General features: G+C 36.1%; 2 protein-coding genes and 1 long non-coding RNA gene across 3 annotated transcripts; 1 reads left to right on the top strand and 2 right to left on the bottom strand.

The window, feature by feature from the left end:
* The first annotated feature begins 45 nt into the window (after positions 1-45).
* LOC129237698 (DDB1- and CUL4-associated factor 7) lies at positions 46-3,997 on the top strand. Its single transcript, XM_054872586.1, has 6 exons — positions 46-466; positions 1,780-1,972; positions 2,037-2,122; positions 2,189-2,562; positions 2,646-2,827; positions 2,909-3,997. The coding sequence occupies exons 2-6, from the start codon at positions 1,782-1,784 to the stop codon at positions 3,105-3,107; spliced, it is 1,032 nt and encodes a 343-aa protein (XP_054728561.1). The 5' UTR covers positions 46-466; positions 1,780-1,781; the 3' UTR covers positions 3,108-3,997.
* On the bottom strand, positions 463-1,088 carry LOC129237699 (uncharacterized). Its single transcript, XR_008581769.1, has 3 exons — positions 995-1,088; positions 787-912; positions 463-708 (listed from the first exon to the last, which is right to left on the bottom strand). It is a non-coding gene; the product is annotated as an uncharacterized LOC129237699 (long non-coding RNA).
* Positions 3,998-7,423: 3,426 nt separating the features above from the next.
* Positions 7,424-19,650, bottom strand: LOC129238158 (protein tilB). Its single transcript, XM_054873194.1, has 5 exons — positions 19,488-19,650; positions 18,579-19,425; positions 13,284-13,540; positions 11,790-11,829; positions 7,424-7,583 (listed from the first exon to the last, which is right to left on the bottom strand). Exons 1-5 carry the CDS (start codon positions 19,495-19,497, stop codon positions 7,502-7,504), a joined length of 1,236 nt encoding a protein of 411 aa, XP_054729169.1. The 5' UTR covers positions 19,498-19,650; the 3' UTR covers positions 7,424-7,501.
* Positions 19,651-19,856: the final 206 nt, after the last annotated feature.

Genomic DNA, 19,856 nt, shown 5'->3' with positions numbered 1-19,856 from the left:
GTGTCAGAATAGCGCGTTGTTATATACACTTTTTTGTCGTCTGTAAAGACGGAATAATTTTGCTACTTCGGAGTTAAATCAATTTTATAAAGAATTGAGTCAGTTTAAAAGGCGAAACAAACCGAAAAAGTGTAAAATACTGTATATTTTCAATAAATATACCACACAATCGTGCTTACGACCACGAGAACAAATTTTTCTAATTCATAACGTGAATACAAAGCGTACGGGCGTCAGGTCAGACGGCAGCCAAATTAAGGAATAAAGCTAAAATGGTGTGAAAATATTGCCGGAGACCGGGTTTTTAGTGTGCATCGGTCATTTTTTAGCAGAGTGATTTTGTTGATTTCGCATTTTCGTTTTCGAGATTTGTTTAGTTAAGATTCGTGTTGATTTTAAGGAATCCCTTCGATTTTTCACAATTAATACTTTTCACATATATACGAGTACATAAACACAAGCTAAGGTAAGTCTACAGACGTACATACGAACATAGGTACTTCCTTATTTACCAAGCTTCCGTAATTTAGTATATATATATATACATTCGTAGGTTTAGGTAAATGTTGCATTCTACATTTTGCCATTTCAATTCACTTATTTTCCTTTTTTTTTGTTTATTTATGGTCGGACTCAATGCCATTGACCGCTGAAATTTCTACATGCAAATGTCTTTTTTAGAGGAACTCGCATCAAGCACGCGAACATCTTTGTTAAAAATAAATTTTAAAATCATTTCAAGTAACTAAATCAAAGGCAATAAAGCATTACTAAAAGCAAACTCACGTATAAAAGCAAGTAGTATGTTTTGAAGCTATTCAAGGTGTCGTATAATTTTAAATATAGTAATTTGCTTAGGCCACAAGGAATAGGATATTACTGCGTGACATGTCTTCAGTCGGGGTTCGATACCTATGATGGAAAAGAACCACCCAGAAAATTTCCAGGGAATTATAAGATCGTTAAGATGGTTGTGACAGTATAAAGCATGTACCAGTATGTTTTCGCTGTGGGCTTAATAAGTCAAGCTGTCTAATACGATGGCGTCGCACACAAGAAAAAAGCCCATCGATTTATCTGCGGTTGAGTGATAAAAGCCAGATGGATTGTTAATTATTTCGAGCTTTTGTAGATTAATTCTGTCTGGGTTTCTGACCTGTTTAATTTTTTGTTTTTTTTTTTTAATAAACCTGCAATTGTTTTTTTTAATTTATTTATTAGGTGCTTAAAACGTTTTCAGACATGCAACAAGTACTTTACATCGTCCCCTGTGTGTGGTCCATTGAAAAAAGGATCTTAGCGCATCTTTCACTTAACATCTCTGGTTTGTTAACCCGAAGAGCCGGTTATGGGTTTGTGCAGTTCGGTTTTGAAGTTTTTACAGACTCCCAGACCTACGCGGATTTTTTATATTGAGCTTGAAGTCTTCCAATGGTGCTTCAAGAAATCTAAAAAACACTAGTAAAAATTTCTGTTGACAATGGCATTATATCCTGTGGCCGTATGATTTCGGACTCTCTCGCGTGTCTACGAGCGCTCCATGCAAAGCTCTCTAGTGTGGATCCTCAAAATTTGACTTGGTTATCTTGTTCTTCGCTGAATCTGTAATTATATTCATTATTAGTTTGCAATAACTTTGCAAAATTTTCGTTGTGCTGATTTAACTTACGTAAAAAAATTTTGTATTCCTTATTTCATTACATATAATTTCCTATTAATTTGTGTAATATTTCATATTGTTCTAATAAATAACAATAACAATAATTTTTTCTTTTGCAGTTATGTCATCAACCGCCAGCAAGCGAAAAGAAATCTACAAGTATCTGGCGCCATGGCCGCTGTACTCAATGAACTGGAGTGTACGCCCTGACAAACGATTTCGCCTTGCACTAGGTAGTTTCATTGAGGAATATAACAACAAAGTCCAAATCATTAGTCTCGATGAGGACACCAGCGAATTCAGTGCAAAGAGGTAATTTTATAAAGTAAAATAAATTTTCTCATTGTCAACTAATTTTTTTTAACACTTCATTTAGTACTTTCGACCATCCATACCCGACTACCAAAATAATGTGGATACCAGATTCTAAAGGAATCTATCCAGATTTATTAGCAACCAGCGGTACATATAATTAATATTGCTATTAATACTCATATTTGAATGTTACTAATTTAACTAAAATTACAGGTGACTACTTACGTGTTTGGCGCGCCGGTGAGCCCGATACACGGCTGGAATGTATTCTTAACAATAATAAAAATAGTGATTTCTGCGCTCCATTGACATCTTTTGACTGGAACGAAGTAGATCCGAATCTCGTTGGTACCTCCTCTATTGACACGACGTGCACAATCTGGGGCCTGGAAACAGGTCAACCCCATGGACGAGTCTTTGTATCCGGACATGTAAAAACGCAATTAATAGCGCACGATAAAGAGGTTTACGATATAGCATTCTCACGTGCCGGCGGTGGACGCGATATGTTCGCATCAGTTGGCGCCGATGGCTCAGTTCGTATGTTCGATCTGAGACATTTAGAGCATTCGACTATCATATATGAGGTATATTGATACTGTTGATAATCTTTTTTGCTGTAATTTGTATATAAAGTTCTTTAATACATTTCTATTATTTTACTAAAAAGGATCCCACGCATACGGCTTTGTTACGTTTAGCCTGGAATAAACAAGATCCAAATTACTTAGCTACAGTAGCGATGGATTCGTGTGAAGTTATAATTTTAGATGTTCGTGTTCCTTGTACACCTGTTGCAAGACTGAGCAATCACAGAGCGTGCGTCAACGGCATTGCGTGGGCGCCGCACAGGTAAATTAAAAAATAATTTCTTTGTTATAGTGAAAGAGAATTACTTAATTATATATATATTTTTTTGTTGTTGTTGTATAGTTCCTGTCACATATGCACTGCCGGTGATGATCACCAAGCACTGATCTGGGATATTCAACAAATGCCGCGGGCAATAGAGGATCCAATTTTGGCGTACACAGCCGCCGAGGGTGAAGTGAATCAAATACAATGGGGTGCGACACAACCCGATTGGATAGCGATTTGCTATAAGAAAGCATGCGAAATTTTGCGCGTCTAGAAAAGGCATAAGACAACGTCGAAAATATGCAGCATGCGCACATACATCGCCACAGCTTCAGCCACAAACATAATCTATATAACGCATATGACGATAATTACAAGTAGTTACTTATATACTTTTAGTTTGACATCAAAACCTTGACCACAACTACTTTGTAGTTACAACACTTTCGAAACTCGTTAAATTCCGCAAGAATGCGCAATTGTAATGTTGCGATGTTCACTTTATTCAAATATGTAATTTGCTTGTATATTTTTTTTTAGTTTTTAATACATATAACTTTTAAGTTTAAACTAAGTAGAGTAAATACAAGCAATTAACAATTGGAAATCGTTTTAATTTATGAAAATTAAACATTTTAAATTTTGAAAAAAAAAAAAAATAAAAATTTTAAAAATAATATTTGAATATCCGTTTAGAACTAGCGAGTGGCCATGTGATTGCATATTTTTATTTCTTTATTTCATTGTTTTGTTTGCAAACCGACGTACGAATGCAATTCTGAATCTGATAAATGTATGTATGTACTAAACACATCAGTGCTGTGTGGCAGGGTGTATAACACTAAGAATTTTGTAATTTACATTTCATTGTATGTATATTTCTAACGACTACTTCACTTGATATACATATAATGTAATCATACGTGCATAAATAATTATATAGAGGTACATGCGAGTGTAGTGACTCAAAAGCGAACATACATAAATTAAACAAAAGAAACAAACAGTGGTAAAGTAAGTGACTAAACACCTAAAATTAGCCTAGCAATATGAACTATACATTTATATACATAACATGAGCCAGAGCCACATCAATAGAACTGATTAAAACTTACTAAACTAATTATTACTTACTTGTAAATGCAATAAAAGAGCAAAATGTAATTTTCTTTATTATCAGCAATGCGAACCAAAACGAAACGTAAATGAACTACACGAAGAGAAAATAAAAATAGGTGCACACACTAGGAAATAAATATGTAGAGTATCTGAAAATTCAAAGGTACCGTTAAAACAAAACAAAACTTAACAATATTTTGCGAGAGAGAAAACAAGATTGTTGCCAAAACCAAATGAGTAAATAAAAAACAAACAAAAACAATTCAACCACAAAGAAAGCTAACAAACAAATTCAAATACTTATAAATAACAACTAAAGACATATGTACGTAGATGACTAGTGTCCCCACAACCACAACAAACAAAACAGCAACAAGAACAACCACCTGCTAAACAACAAATATAATGTGTATGTACATTTATGAAGTTTCATTGAATGGATGTTATGTATGTGCATATATTTTTACATACACACTAACGTACATTAAATGTGGATTTTAATTGAAATTTAACAGTTATAGCTTTCTGAGTTCCAATTCGACAATTTTCCGAATTATTACTGGCTTTGCCCACTTTTGCCCTAATTTAAATACTTACCCACATTTCCCTTGATAATCGATTACTCGCATCGCTCATTTATGTCTTACTTTTCAATTTGCTCTGCCTCCCTATGTTAAAGTAAAAACGAATTCACGTGTAATAAAATACTGTCAATAGATATCGCCAAGAATTTTGTACACGGTAATTTCTGCATACTTAGGTTGGCCTGGCTGGCTGGCTGTCTGAAAGCCATCACATAGACCTACTGGTCCTTAGTGGCACCAGATGGAGCTAGACCTTTACGTTTCTCTATAGTAGACATACATTGTAATAAGTCTACGTCTTTTGCGTACTAAAATAAGAAAAAAAAATTTGTTTTGGTGTAACAGTAACAGTGGTTACATCCCTCCTAAAATACCCGTTCTAAAGGTGATTTAAAAAAAATTACTTGCAGAGTGCAGAATGTCTAAGAGATGTACTCAGATTTGACCTTTTTGCATCACCCCCTGAAGTGCGCGATGTACGCAAAATACCTTGCGTCGGCAAGACTTCTACTGTTTGGTCTAATGAAAAATAATCTTACAGGACAATCAAAATTATTTATTTTCCTCAAACTTTAACAAAAAATAATTTAATGCGGATTGTCCCGCTCTTAATGATAAGGGAAAGAGTTTTTGTTCGCGGACTATTTCGTCGAATGATGCAAAAGAGTTAAGATTTAAGATTAAGCCTCCCTAAGGACAAACTGGGAATGTTCGAGTTACCGACTCCAGTCGTTTCAGCAACCAATCTCCGGAAACTCCAATATATCGAACGTAATGCGATAAGATATAGAGATCTCGGCCAGGTTTGGCGTTCCCACGACAGTCGGTTCTACGTTACCAGAACGGCCCGGATTTAAATCCGGCCAAGAACTGTCACTTCAGCAGCATTCTCCATATATGTGTGTATGGGGAATGTTTATGGTGCTACAACAACAACCAGGTTTGGCAGGAGGAAGTCATATATCTGCTGCGCAACCCAGCTCTACATTAACTATGCTTGGTTTTTTGAGGTATTATGCCTAAATACCCTCGCTGAATACCCAAACGATTTTTGGTTGTTGATTGTGCTGAAAAGAGGGTATAAAAAATCTTTAGGTTGAAATGCAAACCTCCGTTTGTTCTATTCTAAACACACAAAAAACAAAACGTTGCATAATTTTGGGCATAAGGTTTGCATATAATTGGCAGCACATTTTAATTATTAAATTGAGTTGCCCGTTTTGATAGTCTTTGCAAATATTGAAAATATGGAAGACAAGAAGATGCAGTTCCCGGCCCGCTCCGGTAAAAAAAAAACCGGCTCGCAAATTCCACCACAAACCAATTCCAATTTAAACTGATTCAGATTAGTTCCAGTTGGGTTTTCAGTCAGAAATACACATTTGCTCCATAGTAGGGCGATATATTTTTTATTTTATTTTTGACCTTCATACATCAATGAAAATTATAATACAATGAATGCGAAAAAGATGAGTCGAAGAGCCACCATTTAGTGAATATTCTTTTGAACACCCTTAATGCTCCTCCCGCGCACCTTAGGGTTCTAGCAAAACTACCAAAATTATTCTCACGCACATACATATGCACGTATATGTATGTATATGTATATATATACATTAATATAACTACTGTAAATATTACTGCAATAGGACATGCATATAACATACACGCATATATTCATACTCGTACATACATCCATACATACATACATACATACATACCTTCGAAATAAAATAAATCACCGAAAGTAATAAGTACATATTTATTTTGTATGAAACAAAGAAAAGGAAATTAAACTTAGCATTAAGAAATAAACGAGACGAGGAGCAAAAGAATAGAAAACAAACAAACAAAAACGAAATAAAAAATATGAGAAAATTAACAACTCAAATTAAAAGTTGATTTCAAACGAATATTTTACGCCTTCAGATATCCATACGTTAAAGAGATACAGACCTACTTTACATTTTTTACAAAGCAAACCGAAAAACAAAGCAAAAAGAAAACAAATAATAAAACGGCAAGAAATAGATGAACTCTATTATTTTTATGCAAGAGAAGAAAAAAATAATTGTGTGAGAGCAAAAATAACAAAATTTCAAGAAGACCAAAAGACGAACATACATGCGTACATACATACATACATACACACATACTGGACCGCATACACATAGACCGCAGCAAAATGTAAACTTAATTTTTAATTGCAACTTTTAAAGCAATAATTTATTATATAAAATATCAAAAACAACAACAAATTATTAAAAGAAGAAAACCAAAACGAAACGAATAAAAAAAGAAAACAATTAAGCAAATAACCAATAACACAAACAAGTGCAGCTGAATTTATAATTTTCTAAAAGAAAACAAGAAAAAAAGCGATGTGACGAAGAGGGTAACAAGTACAGTACGCAAAGAAAACATACATACTTACATACATATATAGAGTTTCCGATACGTCACAGACTTACATACTATATCAATCCATACATTCATATGTACATACACACATACATACATACATGTTGACATACGGACATGAAACGCAATGCGACAGGCAAAATTTTATTTCACATTTCACGAGGCAAAAAAAAAACACCAATTACACCACGCGTCATACAAACTCGTAATGTACTCAAAGATTTATATGTAGCGTGTAAAATAAAACCAAAACGAGTTTTTCGAAGTCGCGAAATACATACATACATACATACATAAAACAAAGCGATCCAACTACAAACTCAAAATTTTTCCAAGTAATATATTTACTAACAGTAGTTGTACGAACAAATACTCACTGTACTGTAAGTATCCACATGCATACATTCAAACATACATACATACATAGAAACGAGTACTACCCTTTCAAGAAATAAAACAAATGCGATTTTTATTTAAAAAATATAAGCAAACAATTGTTTATTTACTAAGTGAAAGTCAGCGAAAGTCGTCGGTAGCAAATAATTCAATCGATTAGCTCAGGAACATCCAAGTAATCGTTGCTGCAAATATTTTGTATATCCACAGTTCCTTTTAATTCCGACTTGCTGCGAGATGAAAGGAAAAAAGGAAATAATTATTGTATGTAAACACTTTTGATTGCGAAAAAAATAAATAACACCTCTGTTAGGTGTTTGGCCGAGTCCCTCCTCCTATTTGAGGCGTGCGTCTTGATGTTGGTGTAGAAATGGAGGGACTTAAAGTGTTAAGCAGACTTCGAATGGCAGATGAGGAGGCAGAAATACACTCGTGGGGGTGCCATTGTCTACCGAGGGGCGTCCGCTATTAGAAAAAACTTTTTCTATTAATTTTCTGTTTCATGCACGGAGATTCGAACCTACGCACTCCCGAATGGTGGTCATGCACCCAACCATTCGGCTACGGCGGCCGGCTGTTTTGATTACTAACTCATTACAATACAAGGGCGTATGAAAGAATCCCTGAAAATTAGAAGAGATGGTGTTGCCACATCAAATCCAACATAATTTTCGAATTGATCTGTCAAATAGACCTGTCCTTAAGGGGTTATGGGTGGTCAGAATTTTCAAAAGATTTGTTTTTTTTGCATTTTCTTAAAGTATAATATCTTAAAAATATTCTGAGCAAATGTGAAGTGAATCCGACAAATCGAGAGCAAAAGTAGCCGAGTAGCAAAACTTTAAATGCGTTTTTCTCAAAACTATGTTTTTTGAACTGGTGATCACTGTAACTTGAAAACCGCGTGGTAGATTTCAATAAAATGCTTACTACTTTTGAAAAACATAAAACACTTGTGCCTGATCGAGGGATTATTTATTTAAAAAATTTTTTTTAAACCATTAATTGTCGGTGTTTTTCTCGAAAATCTGCAAAATATTTCCTGAGACCTCCATATTGTTAATTTAGAAAAAAAACGTGGATTATCTATTAATAGAATTAATTTCTTGTGATGAATCTCCAAGAACTTGTGATAATCACCGCAAGGGACTTCTGGAGAAACGGGCTCCAAACAAATAGCGATAACTTTTACAATTAATATTTTTTTTTTTTAATTTTGCTAAAGTCAAGTCGAAACGTGATGTATTAATGCTATGTTTTTATTTTTGTAAAATAGAGCAATTGACTAGCAAAAAAAAATTATTGAAAATCATCATTTTTTCAGGCCTCACTACCCCTAACCCATTAATCATCGATTGAAATCGACTACTACTGGGAAGAGATTGAAGATGCGGTCGAATCACAACAAGCGACGTCGAACGTTGTTGTCGCCCAATTGAGATCACTGCACCAAAAATAGTTGACGAAAACCACCAAGTTCAGCGAGTGAACGTGTTCGGATTGATGTGGGCTCTTCCTCCTTTGAAGATTGGAAAAGTGAAAATATTTTGTTTAATTTTTATTTTTTGATTTTTTTGAGTGTAGAAGTTGTTTAGATCGAAAAGAGTTTTCCGCAATGCGCATTAGTTCGGGTGTGCGAGAGCCACCTGTTGCCAACCTGTTGCGTTGCCTTTCCCTAATGCAATTATGAACATCTTTGAAACCAATATTCCGAAAGTGATGTTTTTACAAATGGACGACATGATAACTAATTAAATAACGGATCGATTGTTTTCAACTTTTTACAAAATATTCAGAAAATGTGTAGCTGTCGTTTAGCCCGAACTTTAAAAATTTTAAATTTTAAGATTTTTATATATTTTTTTTTTTACTCTAAAAAAGCCAAAAAATTTAACTTTTCTCGAACTTCGATCATACAAATTTTAAATTTTACGATTTTTATAATTTTTTTTACTTTGAAAAAGCCAAAAAATTTAACTTTTTTCGCACTTCGATCAGTGATTCAGTGACTTCAGTTTTAAATAACTATTTGGATATGAAAAAAACTATCCGAAAGAGAAGTGTTAATTTTTGCCGCGCTTCGTTAACGTGAGCGAAACATGGATTCATCAGAATACACCAGAGACAAAGTATCGGTTGACCAAATGGTCCCGAAATCAAAGGCGAAGAAAGTCAAGCTGAGTCTCCTAACTAATAAGTCATGACGGCAGTTTTTCGAGATACACACGGTGTCATTCAATTCATTTCGGCGCTAATTTGAAGCACAAAGGACTCCATTCGCCGAGAAAAATAACCTTTTTCCGGCACAACGAGCCACTCACAAGTTCCTGATCTCAATCAAAACTTGGTTTTTTGTTTTTTAATTTCCAGATTCTCGGGAATAAATGTGAAGGTTTGCGCGTTAATATCGATGAGCACGGCAGCTATAGAAATGGCGCAGAGAGTTCAGATTCAGGGTCTTCCTATAGGTCAAATTAAGGTTTCTTTGTTTTAGTTTATTCTGCACTACTAAGTTAATAAAAAGTGCATATTACCACTTCGCTAACAGAAAAACTTTAAAAACAAGAAAGTATCGAAGAAGTGCGGTAAAAGGACAAATCTATACATACATGCATTCATATACATATGTGTAGCCTGTGTTAATGTAGGCAGAATATACAGCACCTAAAATGCAATGTGCCTAAAAATATGCAATAACGAGGCATGGTAGCATTACGCTTCTTGTTAAATTCATATTAACTACACAAAGCAATAGCCATTTTGAGAGCGCAGTAATTCCAACTCAGGATGCAAAGTTTTTTGCATTCTCATGTACCTAAGCATTTTTCGAAAAAGTGAAAAAAACGTTTAAAATAATTATCTCAGGGAAGTTCATGAGAAATATTGTTTTAGAACATGTTAACCCCTTAGCTCGCTCAAAATAGATTCGTTTGGATCATTTTTGTAGAAGTTTGAAAAACAATTCGTTGTAAGGTCGCTGGAGGGTTAAAAGGCTCTAGAAAATATTTTCCCTGAAAATTTCATTAGAGTATTTTCAGAGCAAATTTCCATTAAAAGGCCGTAAAAGTCTACAGAAACTAAAATAGTACTTTTTACTCTTTGTTTCATAGGTTTTTTTTTTTTGTCGGGACAGACTAGCAAGTACAGCACTCAGACACAATTAAATCCATTGTACTGCGCTCGGATTCCCTTTTTAATTTTCTTTAAATCTACTCGACTTCCGAAGAAATCTGAGTAGATCTTGTAGTGCCAAGGAGGCAGGGTGGTCGCTTCTTAACACATCAGTGCGGAAGACCTCAAGCCTGAATCGAGCGAAGGTGGGGCAGACGCATAGAAAGTGGTCCGGCGTCTCATCCTCCTCTCTACATTACTGGGCTGAGTGCACTGTCTGAGATGCCCACCTTTTCCATGTATTTTGCCCATAGAAAGTGGCTCGTCATCAGTCCAACCAGCCCACTAAAGTCCCCTCTGCTTAGTGACAGGAGGAACTGCGACAGTCGGTCGGACATGACAGGTAACATCAGTTTTGTCCATCTGCAGCCTCTCTCAGCCTGTCAAGCTTGCTAACCGTGACTTCGACGGCTGCAGAAGGGAATGGCAGAAAGGGCTCCGGGCTGCGTAGACTTCCGATTTGTTTAAGGTGGTGAGCAGAGGATCGATCCATTGCACCAGAGCAATGGAGACAGCACACCGCCTTGGGGGCAGCCTCTATTAACCCAGCAGATCTTCCTCTGCTCGCACCGAGACGATTCTTCAGATCAGCATCGAATGAATCCAATTCACTAGCACCCGGTCTACGTCGTGCCTACTAGCAGAGCTGCACATACTATCAAAAGTGGGATTATCAAGCGCCCCCTCTATGTCTAAAAAGATGCCCATAGCGTAGTCCCTCCTGTCGATGGCCAGCTTCATAGGTTAATGCATTGTATTTTAGTGCCTTAGAAAGGGGTTTACTTGTTCTTAACCACTTCTTCGGAATTTTATTTGTGCCCGAATTTGCATAATATACCTGGGTAGAAATAATAAATATCTTTGTAGGCATATTTTTTTCTTCGAACCTCAAAATCGAGTATTTAAACGTAGTTTAACTGAAAGACAAGCCATACTACGATGAGTGTAATGATGTGTGACTCACTAGTTGTTAGCCTGAAGCACATCGATTCGATCGTAATACGAGGGAAAAAACTAATTTTATGGCCTCTTTCGTTTTTTTTAAGCGGTTAGTTCTCTGCTGGCGTCTTTGAGTGCGTTTTTGTCCATAAAAAAATAATGTAATAAAACCATGACCTTAACTTGTCGGCGTTATCATTTAGGCAGCTAAGTTATTCATTTCATTTGAACAAAATCTAGGGTTGGAAATTTAGAGCAGCGACCTCCGAAAGATCATTGGTGGGTATTTAATTTTGTCTATTACAAACCGAACTGTTAAAACCTACCTTTTATCTGCTTTACACCTCGTAAACTGGCTGGTATTGTCTGTGAATAGAAAGATGTGTTTTTCACTCATTTGAATGTAAATTCTTCAAGAAGTTCTATGATCAAGATTATACAAGGTGAAGTCCAAAATAAACAAGACTGGCGTCATAAAAATATTTTCTTTTCGGTTTTTCTAATTAGTTAGTGCGTTGGAATTTACATCCCTAACTGACTTCCAGTGAAAGCTTGGTAATATTCGGTTCAGTGGAAGCGAAGTTATTGCGTCTAACGTGTCAGTATGTTTGTGTCATCGGTACAAAAATGAGTTTCGAACAAAGAGGTAATTCAAATTTTGTTTTAAAATCAGTAAAACATTTACCGAAACATTTGAATTGATGGAAAAAGTTTATGGCGATGATTGTCTATCTCGTGTCAGAACTCATGAGTGGTTTCAGAGATGGTTGTGGGGACATAAATGACAATGATCATACGGGCCGCCCAAAATCAGTACTCATCAAAAACTGTATCGAAATTGTTGGTAAATTTATCAAAAATTAACCGAAATCATAGTTGAAATTCATGGAATCGGAGTTGAATATCTCCAAAACATCGATTTATCGCATTTTAACTGATAGTTTTGGGCTTACGAAAGGTCTGAGTACGTTTCATTCCGCAAAAGTTAACTAAGGACCAAAAATTTCTCAGAATTCAACATTCGAAAGATCTCATTAAAGAGGCGAGAAAAGGAGAGAACTTCCTTTACAACTTTGTAACTGGTGATGAAACGTGAACCTGAAACTCAGCGGCAAAGTGCCAAATGGAAGGCCTCAGACAAGCCACCACCCAAAACCTTGAGTCTGAATAAGTCAAAAATCAAGTTGATGCTCATTTGTTTTTACGATTCAAGGGAATTGCCCACCAGGAGTTCGTGCCAGCGTGCCAAACCGTCAATGCAATTTTCTATCTTGGCATTTTGCAGTGTTGTTGTCGTCCTGAATACCGCGCAGGAGGAAGCTGGCGCTTATTGCATGATAATGCACCATCTCATCGATCCACTCTTGTGACTAATTTTTTGACTAGAAATCACATTGTAACCATCAATCACTCACCGTATTCCCCTGATATGGCTCCTTGTGACTTCCACCTTTTCGAAAAATTGCGTTTGGCCATGAAAGGAAAACGTTTTGCGTCCGTAGAAGCCATCCAAAAGGCTTGTACCGACAACCTGAAGGGCATTCCGGTCAATGACCTGAAACACTCTTTCGAAAAGCTTTTAGATCACGCAAAATAGTGTTTCGAGGCCAGAGGGGACTATTTTGAATAAATAAACTCGAAGTTATCAGGACAAAGCTCCTGTCATTTCTATTTTTGCACAGTATTGTTTATTTTGGACTTCACCTTGTATGTCGCATGTATTCTTTTACACAATTTTTTGCACGCTTTTCTAAGGAACGTATCTACCGTGTAAAAAAAGAGTTTGGTGTATTTATTTTTACACACAAATTTTATGCGTTACTTAATTTCGCTATTGGAAGTTTTCTTGAGAAACAAATTATTTATACCTTTATTTTTTGCTCGTACAATGAGCAATTCATTGGCCTTCAATTTCGGCAAATTTACAAGTAGGTGACCAGTTAATTGTGAACGTTGTATTCTCGCTTCTGTAGTTTTAATCTCTTCCGAAAATGTCATTTGGAAAATTTTTCCTTTCACAGAAACTCGCAGATAATTTGACTCTACATCCACTTTGATTTGCGATGTGTCCAAGTATCTGCAAAAAAAGGTAGTAATAATTTCTAAATTACATATACAAGGCTAATTTAATTAGATCTGAGAACTTCAACATAAAAAAGATTATAAGAGCGAAGTCCTCTATTAGGAATATTGAAACTTATTTGACCTGAATGTCTGTCTGAACTGTCAATGATACCGGATATTGTATCGTATAAAAACAAGTCGTCGGACCTGAAGTGATAAAATTATGATAAGCATACACCTGGCACTGTAGGATGACAAGGGACTATCAAAGTGAAAAGGTTGAAGAGCAAATTCTAAGAGAATCTGAGGAATGCAGCGGATTCCAGATGACGGAGCCATACTCCAACTGCGAACGAGCTAAAGCATTATAGAAGATTTTTCTAGTGCATGGGTCTTTAAAATCAATAACGAATAATAGAGTTAATATGGAATCAAAATCGAATAAAAAATAACACCAAAATCACGAATTTCATTGACTTGGAAAACGTCAAACTATTAAGATATAGTTTGTTTTGCCGAGCCCAGTCATTCATAGCATTCAAGTCTTCCTGTAATGAAATGTATCCGATAGAGAGGAGATTCCGCGAAAAAGAGGAGATTCTGCGACGATTCTCAAATGGTCTGCATAGAGTCAACAGAATTGAAACAACGGCCAACGCCATTCATGAAAAGTATAAACAAGATAGGACCAAGAATGCTGCCATAAAAGGAAAGCCGAGTGGAAGCCTAGATTTAGAAGGACTAGATTCCAAAGAAGAATTTTGTGCGAGACTGTGTGTGTGTCTTTCTGGTTCGCAAGTATTAAATAGAATTCGCCTACAACGCCATTTGTAAAAATTATAAATTCTCTGATAGGCTGATTAATTTTGTGCAACCTTGTATATATACGAGATCTATGGTACTTGAATTAACTTCATGCGCAGGACACTATTTACTGGATACCAAGATACAAAGCAATTCGAATTGCCGAGATTGAGCACGTCAGAAATATACCCATCACTCCTATTTCTGAAATCGAAACCAAATGAGGATTAGCTCTGGAAACGCCATCGATATAGGAACACTCAACCTCGTACAAAACCGTGAAAATTATGCTAAGGTCTTGGAATACCAAAACTGACTCGCCAACGGGCCTAAGATCAGCATATTTGTCATCCTTGAAGGATATTGCCGACAAAGGGCTGAATGGCTTGTTAAAACTAGCGAAGATGTGCATTAAGAATTACACAAAATAAAAATTGAAGTCCAAATACATAGCACTGTTAACACAAATGACCCTATAGGTCAAGTGAGATCTCTTTACAGATCAGGCGGCACTATCTAACCTAACTTAAGGTGGTCTAGAAATTTCAAAAAATTTATTTTTGGTTTTTTCGAAATTTCGAACTCAATTATCTCGAAATGACTTTTTTCGGCCTGGTGTTATCAAAAAAAAAAAAAACAAACCTATTCAACCGAATCGTCTGAAATTTTAATATGTTGTTCACAACATCAATGGCTATCGCCCGTACCAGATTTACATTATTATTTCAATTATTTCGTATTTTTTTATTAAAAAACTGAAAAAACCCCGATTTTTAGAAGGTCAAACTTTTGATGTTTCCATCGCGATCACACGGGCAAAATTGTTTTCGGCAACAGTCGTTGCTTTTGACGTTTACTTCTTTACTTGTCAATACAAAAAAGCAGCACAAAACGTGTCGCTAGTACGGGAAACGAAAATTCGTTTCTCTTCCCCATCCGTCCTTCTCTCACGAACAAAATCCTTTCCTTTCCCCGTGTAAATCTGGACTAAGGCAGGCTAAATTCGGTGCAAAATACCACATTTTTTTCGTTTTTGAAAATTAGCGTTATTTGGGAGGTGGTCGTTTAGCCGATTTCGCCCATTTTCAATATTAACCTACCTAAGATGAAGGGAAGAAGATTTGTGTACAAAATTGTATTGAAATATTATTAAAATATATTCATTTTATCTGGAGTGACTATGATTATGATTATTTTTTAAGTATAAATTATTTGCTATGAATCATTTCCATTTATGTCAGTATTGTTGTCAATTTCAGTAAAAAAATAATGGAAACTAATTCTCCATCCGCCAAAATGGTGGGAATGGCTTTAAAAACACAAGATGGAAAGGGTAAAGAATGCCAGATAAAAAGTACATCAACAGTGAATTTTGTTGAAATGAAATCAGACTCATTAAGCTCGAGCTCATCATCTGAGGATGATGACGATTCTGTACGTGATACTACATACATTCCACCCGATATTGTCAGTAAGAGTAACAGTCACTGCGAACCAAATTCAACATCAGACAGTTCTGAGGCTAACACAACCGGTGTCGAAACTCCGATGATTTTAACGAGTCCACGAAAACGAATTTAAGGTGGCAAATAATATCATTAAAAAGAAAAACATGAAGGATATTATAATGACAAGAGCATTTTATACAAAACCTCAGATAGCGGACCGCAAAAAAAAAGATCTGCTAGAATTGATACAGAAAAATCACATTCCTAAGTATTATAGACCTTTTTACGAGCAATTGTAATCCTTATTCAATTCATTTTTTTATTTAAAATGAATATTATTTTTTACGTGAATTTATGTTTCTTTATTTTTGTACCTGAAGTAATATGTTAATTTTTATGTTACAATAAAATATGCAAGGAATGCAATAAATTTTATTTAATATCCATATTTTTTTCTCTTATAATGTTTAGTAAGGTGCAAATATAATACAGTCACAAGTCAGAATTTGCAATAGGTTTTCAGCTATAAAACTATTTGTTATTTGCAGTAACGTCACAATTTTAATTATGTCAGACCATAAAACCTATTCTTGCAGCAACAACGTCATAAGAAAAACTCGGAGTACTTTTGAAGCTACAGAAAAAAGTCCATTATACATTTCAACCTTTAATTTACATATACGTCTTAACCAGATGCTATTTCAGCAAATTTGACCATAATCTTCTTTTCATATACCATTTTAATATATATAAAACAATTTAAAAACTGAAAAATGCGTCTCCTGTAAAATCACAATTTTTGAGTTATGACGACGTTGCAGCAAATGAGCGATATCTGCATTCTATCAGCAGTCAAGCTGCCCTACGAGCCCTGGATGCATTTCAAACAACATCAAGGAGTGCTTTACGTTGTCGCCAATCTCTTAATGAGATGGTCAAACAACAAACAATATCGTATAATCTTATGCTGGGTTCCAGGCCACTGAGATATACCAGGGAACTGTAGGGCTGACCAACTTGCAAGAGAAGGTACCTGTATGCCAAACATAAGTAATTTGATGGAGGTACCTCTCGCAACTTGTAAGCTTCTTATTAAGGAGGCACTAATACAATAAGTTCCGCAAATCAAAGATGGATTAGCGTTAATACCTGTGGAATTGCTAGGCAAACATGGCCAAGGCTAAATCTACGTCTGTCCAAGAGTATTACAAAATTGAGTAGACTTTAAATTAGGCCCTTAATAGGAGCCCTCACAAGACATAGGTCTCATAGGAAATCATGCAAGGAGATAAGCCGTTTACACGCATGATTTCTGTCGTAGCTGCAGAAATGAGGAGAAGTTCGAAACAATTCAACACCTTTTTTAGACATGCCCAGCTCTAGCCAGAAGCAGGAACCGATATTTGAGAACCTATTTCTTAACGAATACACTTTAGGTATCAACAACGTTTTACGCTTTGTCAAAAGCTCAGGATAGTTCAATATGGAAAGGGAAATGTAGCCCAGCTCCCGCGGCTCACAACGGACCCATTTCGTGGTCTAAGTGGTATCGTTGTCCCTATGTGCGATGCGGCTGCCAAACCTGACCTATCTGCAGTTATCGTGAGCACGGCATAAAGGCATAGAGGGAAACGAGTAAGCGGATGGAATAGCTAAAGAAGGCGCGAAACTTGCAGGGGATCAAATAAGTCAGATACTTAAGCCCCTGCGCACAATTCAAAAAGAACTAAAGGAACGCATGCTAAGAAAGGCAAAAAGCAGATAGATGGCTTGGCCTAACCAATTGCAAAGTTGCCAGGATCATGTGTAAACAGGCATATAACGACAAGTATACTAAATCGGTTATATCGTTCGATAGAAGAAACTGTAGAACTTTAGTTGGTATACTAACAGGGCACTGCCTAGTTGCAGCACACGCTTACAAGCTAAATTTAACCAATAACGACGTTTGCAGTAAATGTAATGAGCCGGGTACAAGAGAAACCTTAGATCATCTTCTATGCTACTGTCCGGCTCTCTCGAAAACTAGACTATTCTACCTGGATGCTTACAGCTTTGAAAGGCTAGAATCTATCCCTGAACTGAAGCTCGAGCGACTCCTAAAATTCGCGAACAGTACGCGCATCTTGAGTGATGCATATTTTCGTTAAATAGGACTCTGATCCGTTACGCTATGGACCAAAATGGTCTCTGCGTGGCTTCGGCCAGCCAGTATAAATTAAACTAACCCATTGTTAGTACGGACGGACGGTCGAACAGGCATGGCTAACTCGACTCCTCTCACCATTTTGAGCATTTTGGTATACACTTATGTATGTTTAACCCCTTGCCATGCCATTTAGCTCGGCGAAACTCGGGCTCAAGTGTTGCGCGTCAATGCGTGGTAAAAAGATCGGACTGATGCACGAAATGGTGTAACAGCAATTATGAGACTCGTGACTAACTCTGGTCGCATACAGATATAAACTAACAATCAATCACTACCCAGACTCGTGATGGTTACCTTTGATCCGATTATCTGTACACGACCTCTGCTCGTGATATTTATTCACGAGTCTGGCTCATCATATTTACGTTTGGGCCAAAATTGTCACCACGAGTCAGACCCGTTAAAGCACGGCAAGGGGTTAAATATCTATCTCGGTTATTTTATGCTGTTACATACAACCGTTAAGTGAACAAAATTATATCCCCTGGCGTACAAGTGTTAATAAAAATCTACAATTTCAGATTCCCGGTTCAATTGCTGATTCCAACGAAATACATAACCTTCGGTGTTTAACGATGCCGAACACTTACTTGTAAATTCCCAGCTCCAGTATGTACTCATTGGCCTCATCCCTCAAATTGAATGGCAATTTCGGTTGATTGAGATTATATGGACGTCCGCACGGCGCGAAGAGTGCCGGTGTTTTACGCACCTGCTTGTCATTCTGGTCCATATTTTTTTTCTCTCGACCGAGCTTATGATATTTTGCAATATCCATGCGTGTCTCCGGACAATGCTCGCTTTTGGCATCCCAAAACTTCTTTAAACGCATATCTTCATCGTCGATTTCCGCCATTTCGGCTTCCAGCTGTTCTTTTTTCTGTGCCACTCTCAGCTTTTGCTCATCGCGCTCAATAAAATAGTCTGCTTGTTTTTGCACAATAATCGAACGGTAGCTGCTCAATAATTTCTGTGCCTGTAATTTTTGGGATAATTTGATTTCTTCAGAGTCCAGGCTATTCAGCTGCGGCAATGTACCCATTACATAATCTCTGTAGTTTGGATATTCACAACATGGATTTCCAATGAGTATCAATTCGCGCAAATTATAATTTCCCTTTAAGCTTTCGAGCGATGTTATGTCGCCAATGAAATTCAATGTTAAGTCTAATTTAGTTAGAGACTCGAGTTGTTCCAGATTCTCAATGCGTTCTATATTATTAACAGCCAAGTTTAAATATTCCAATTTTTTCAATTTATGTAAATTTTCTATTTTAGAAATAAGATTCGATTGGAGGAGTAAAATTTTCAGTTCCCGACACCAATTTTGTAAATGTTCGATTCGTTCAATATCCTCCTGGTGTAACGAAAGTTCTTCAAGCGTACTGATGAGACACTCATTATGCTCGGATTTCTTGCGCACTAATTCCTCGGTAACTGCAAATTTTCAATTGAAAAACTTTATTAATGGGTAAATTAAGATGTTTTTAAAAACTTACTCTTTACCATCGTTCTGAGAAATTCAATTCAATATTTTGCTTGATAAAAATTGGTTTCAAAGAAACTTTGTTCAATGCAATTTCGTTTCCTTGACAACAAAAAAATTTGTTGATTTGACAGCTCTACAAAATGAGGAGGTTCTCTATTTGTGTGATTTTATGAGTTTTTATATCCAAAACACAAATTCATATGACTTTGATGGATAATATACTGGCATCAATTGTAAAATTCAAATAACGAACAAAATGCCTCTAGGTGTTTTACATACATATCGATGGCTTAATATAGAAAAGGCGTATCTACACTTTTCGTTACTTTTCAGGAGAAGGAAAAAACTGAATAAAACCTTAAAAACTTAAGATGCAAAA

The sequence above is a fragment of the Anastrepha obliqua genome, chromosome 2 (genome assembly GCF_027943255.1).
Source record: "Anastrepha obliqua isolate idAnaObli1 chromosome 2, idAnaObli1_1.0, whole genome shotgun sequence".
Lineage (NCBI taxonomy): Eukaryota > Metazoa > Arthropoda > Insecta > Diptera > Tephritidae > Anastrepha > Anastrepha obliqua.
The sequence above is the reverse complement of the archived record's forward strand: the minus strand, read 5'-3'. Positions and strand labels throughout refer to the sequence as shown.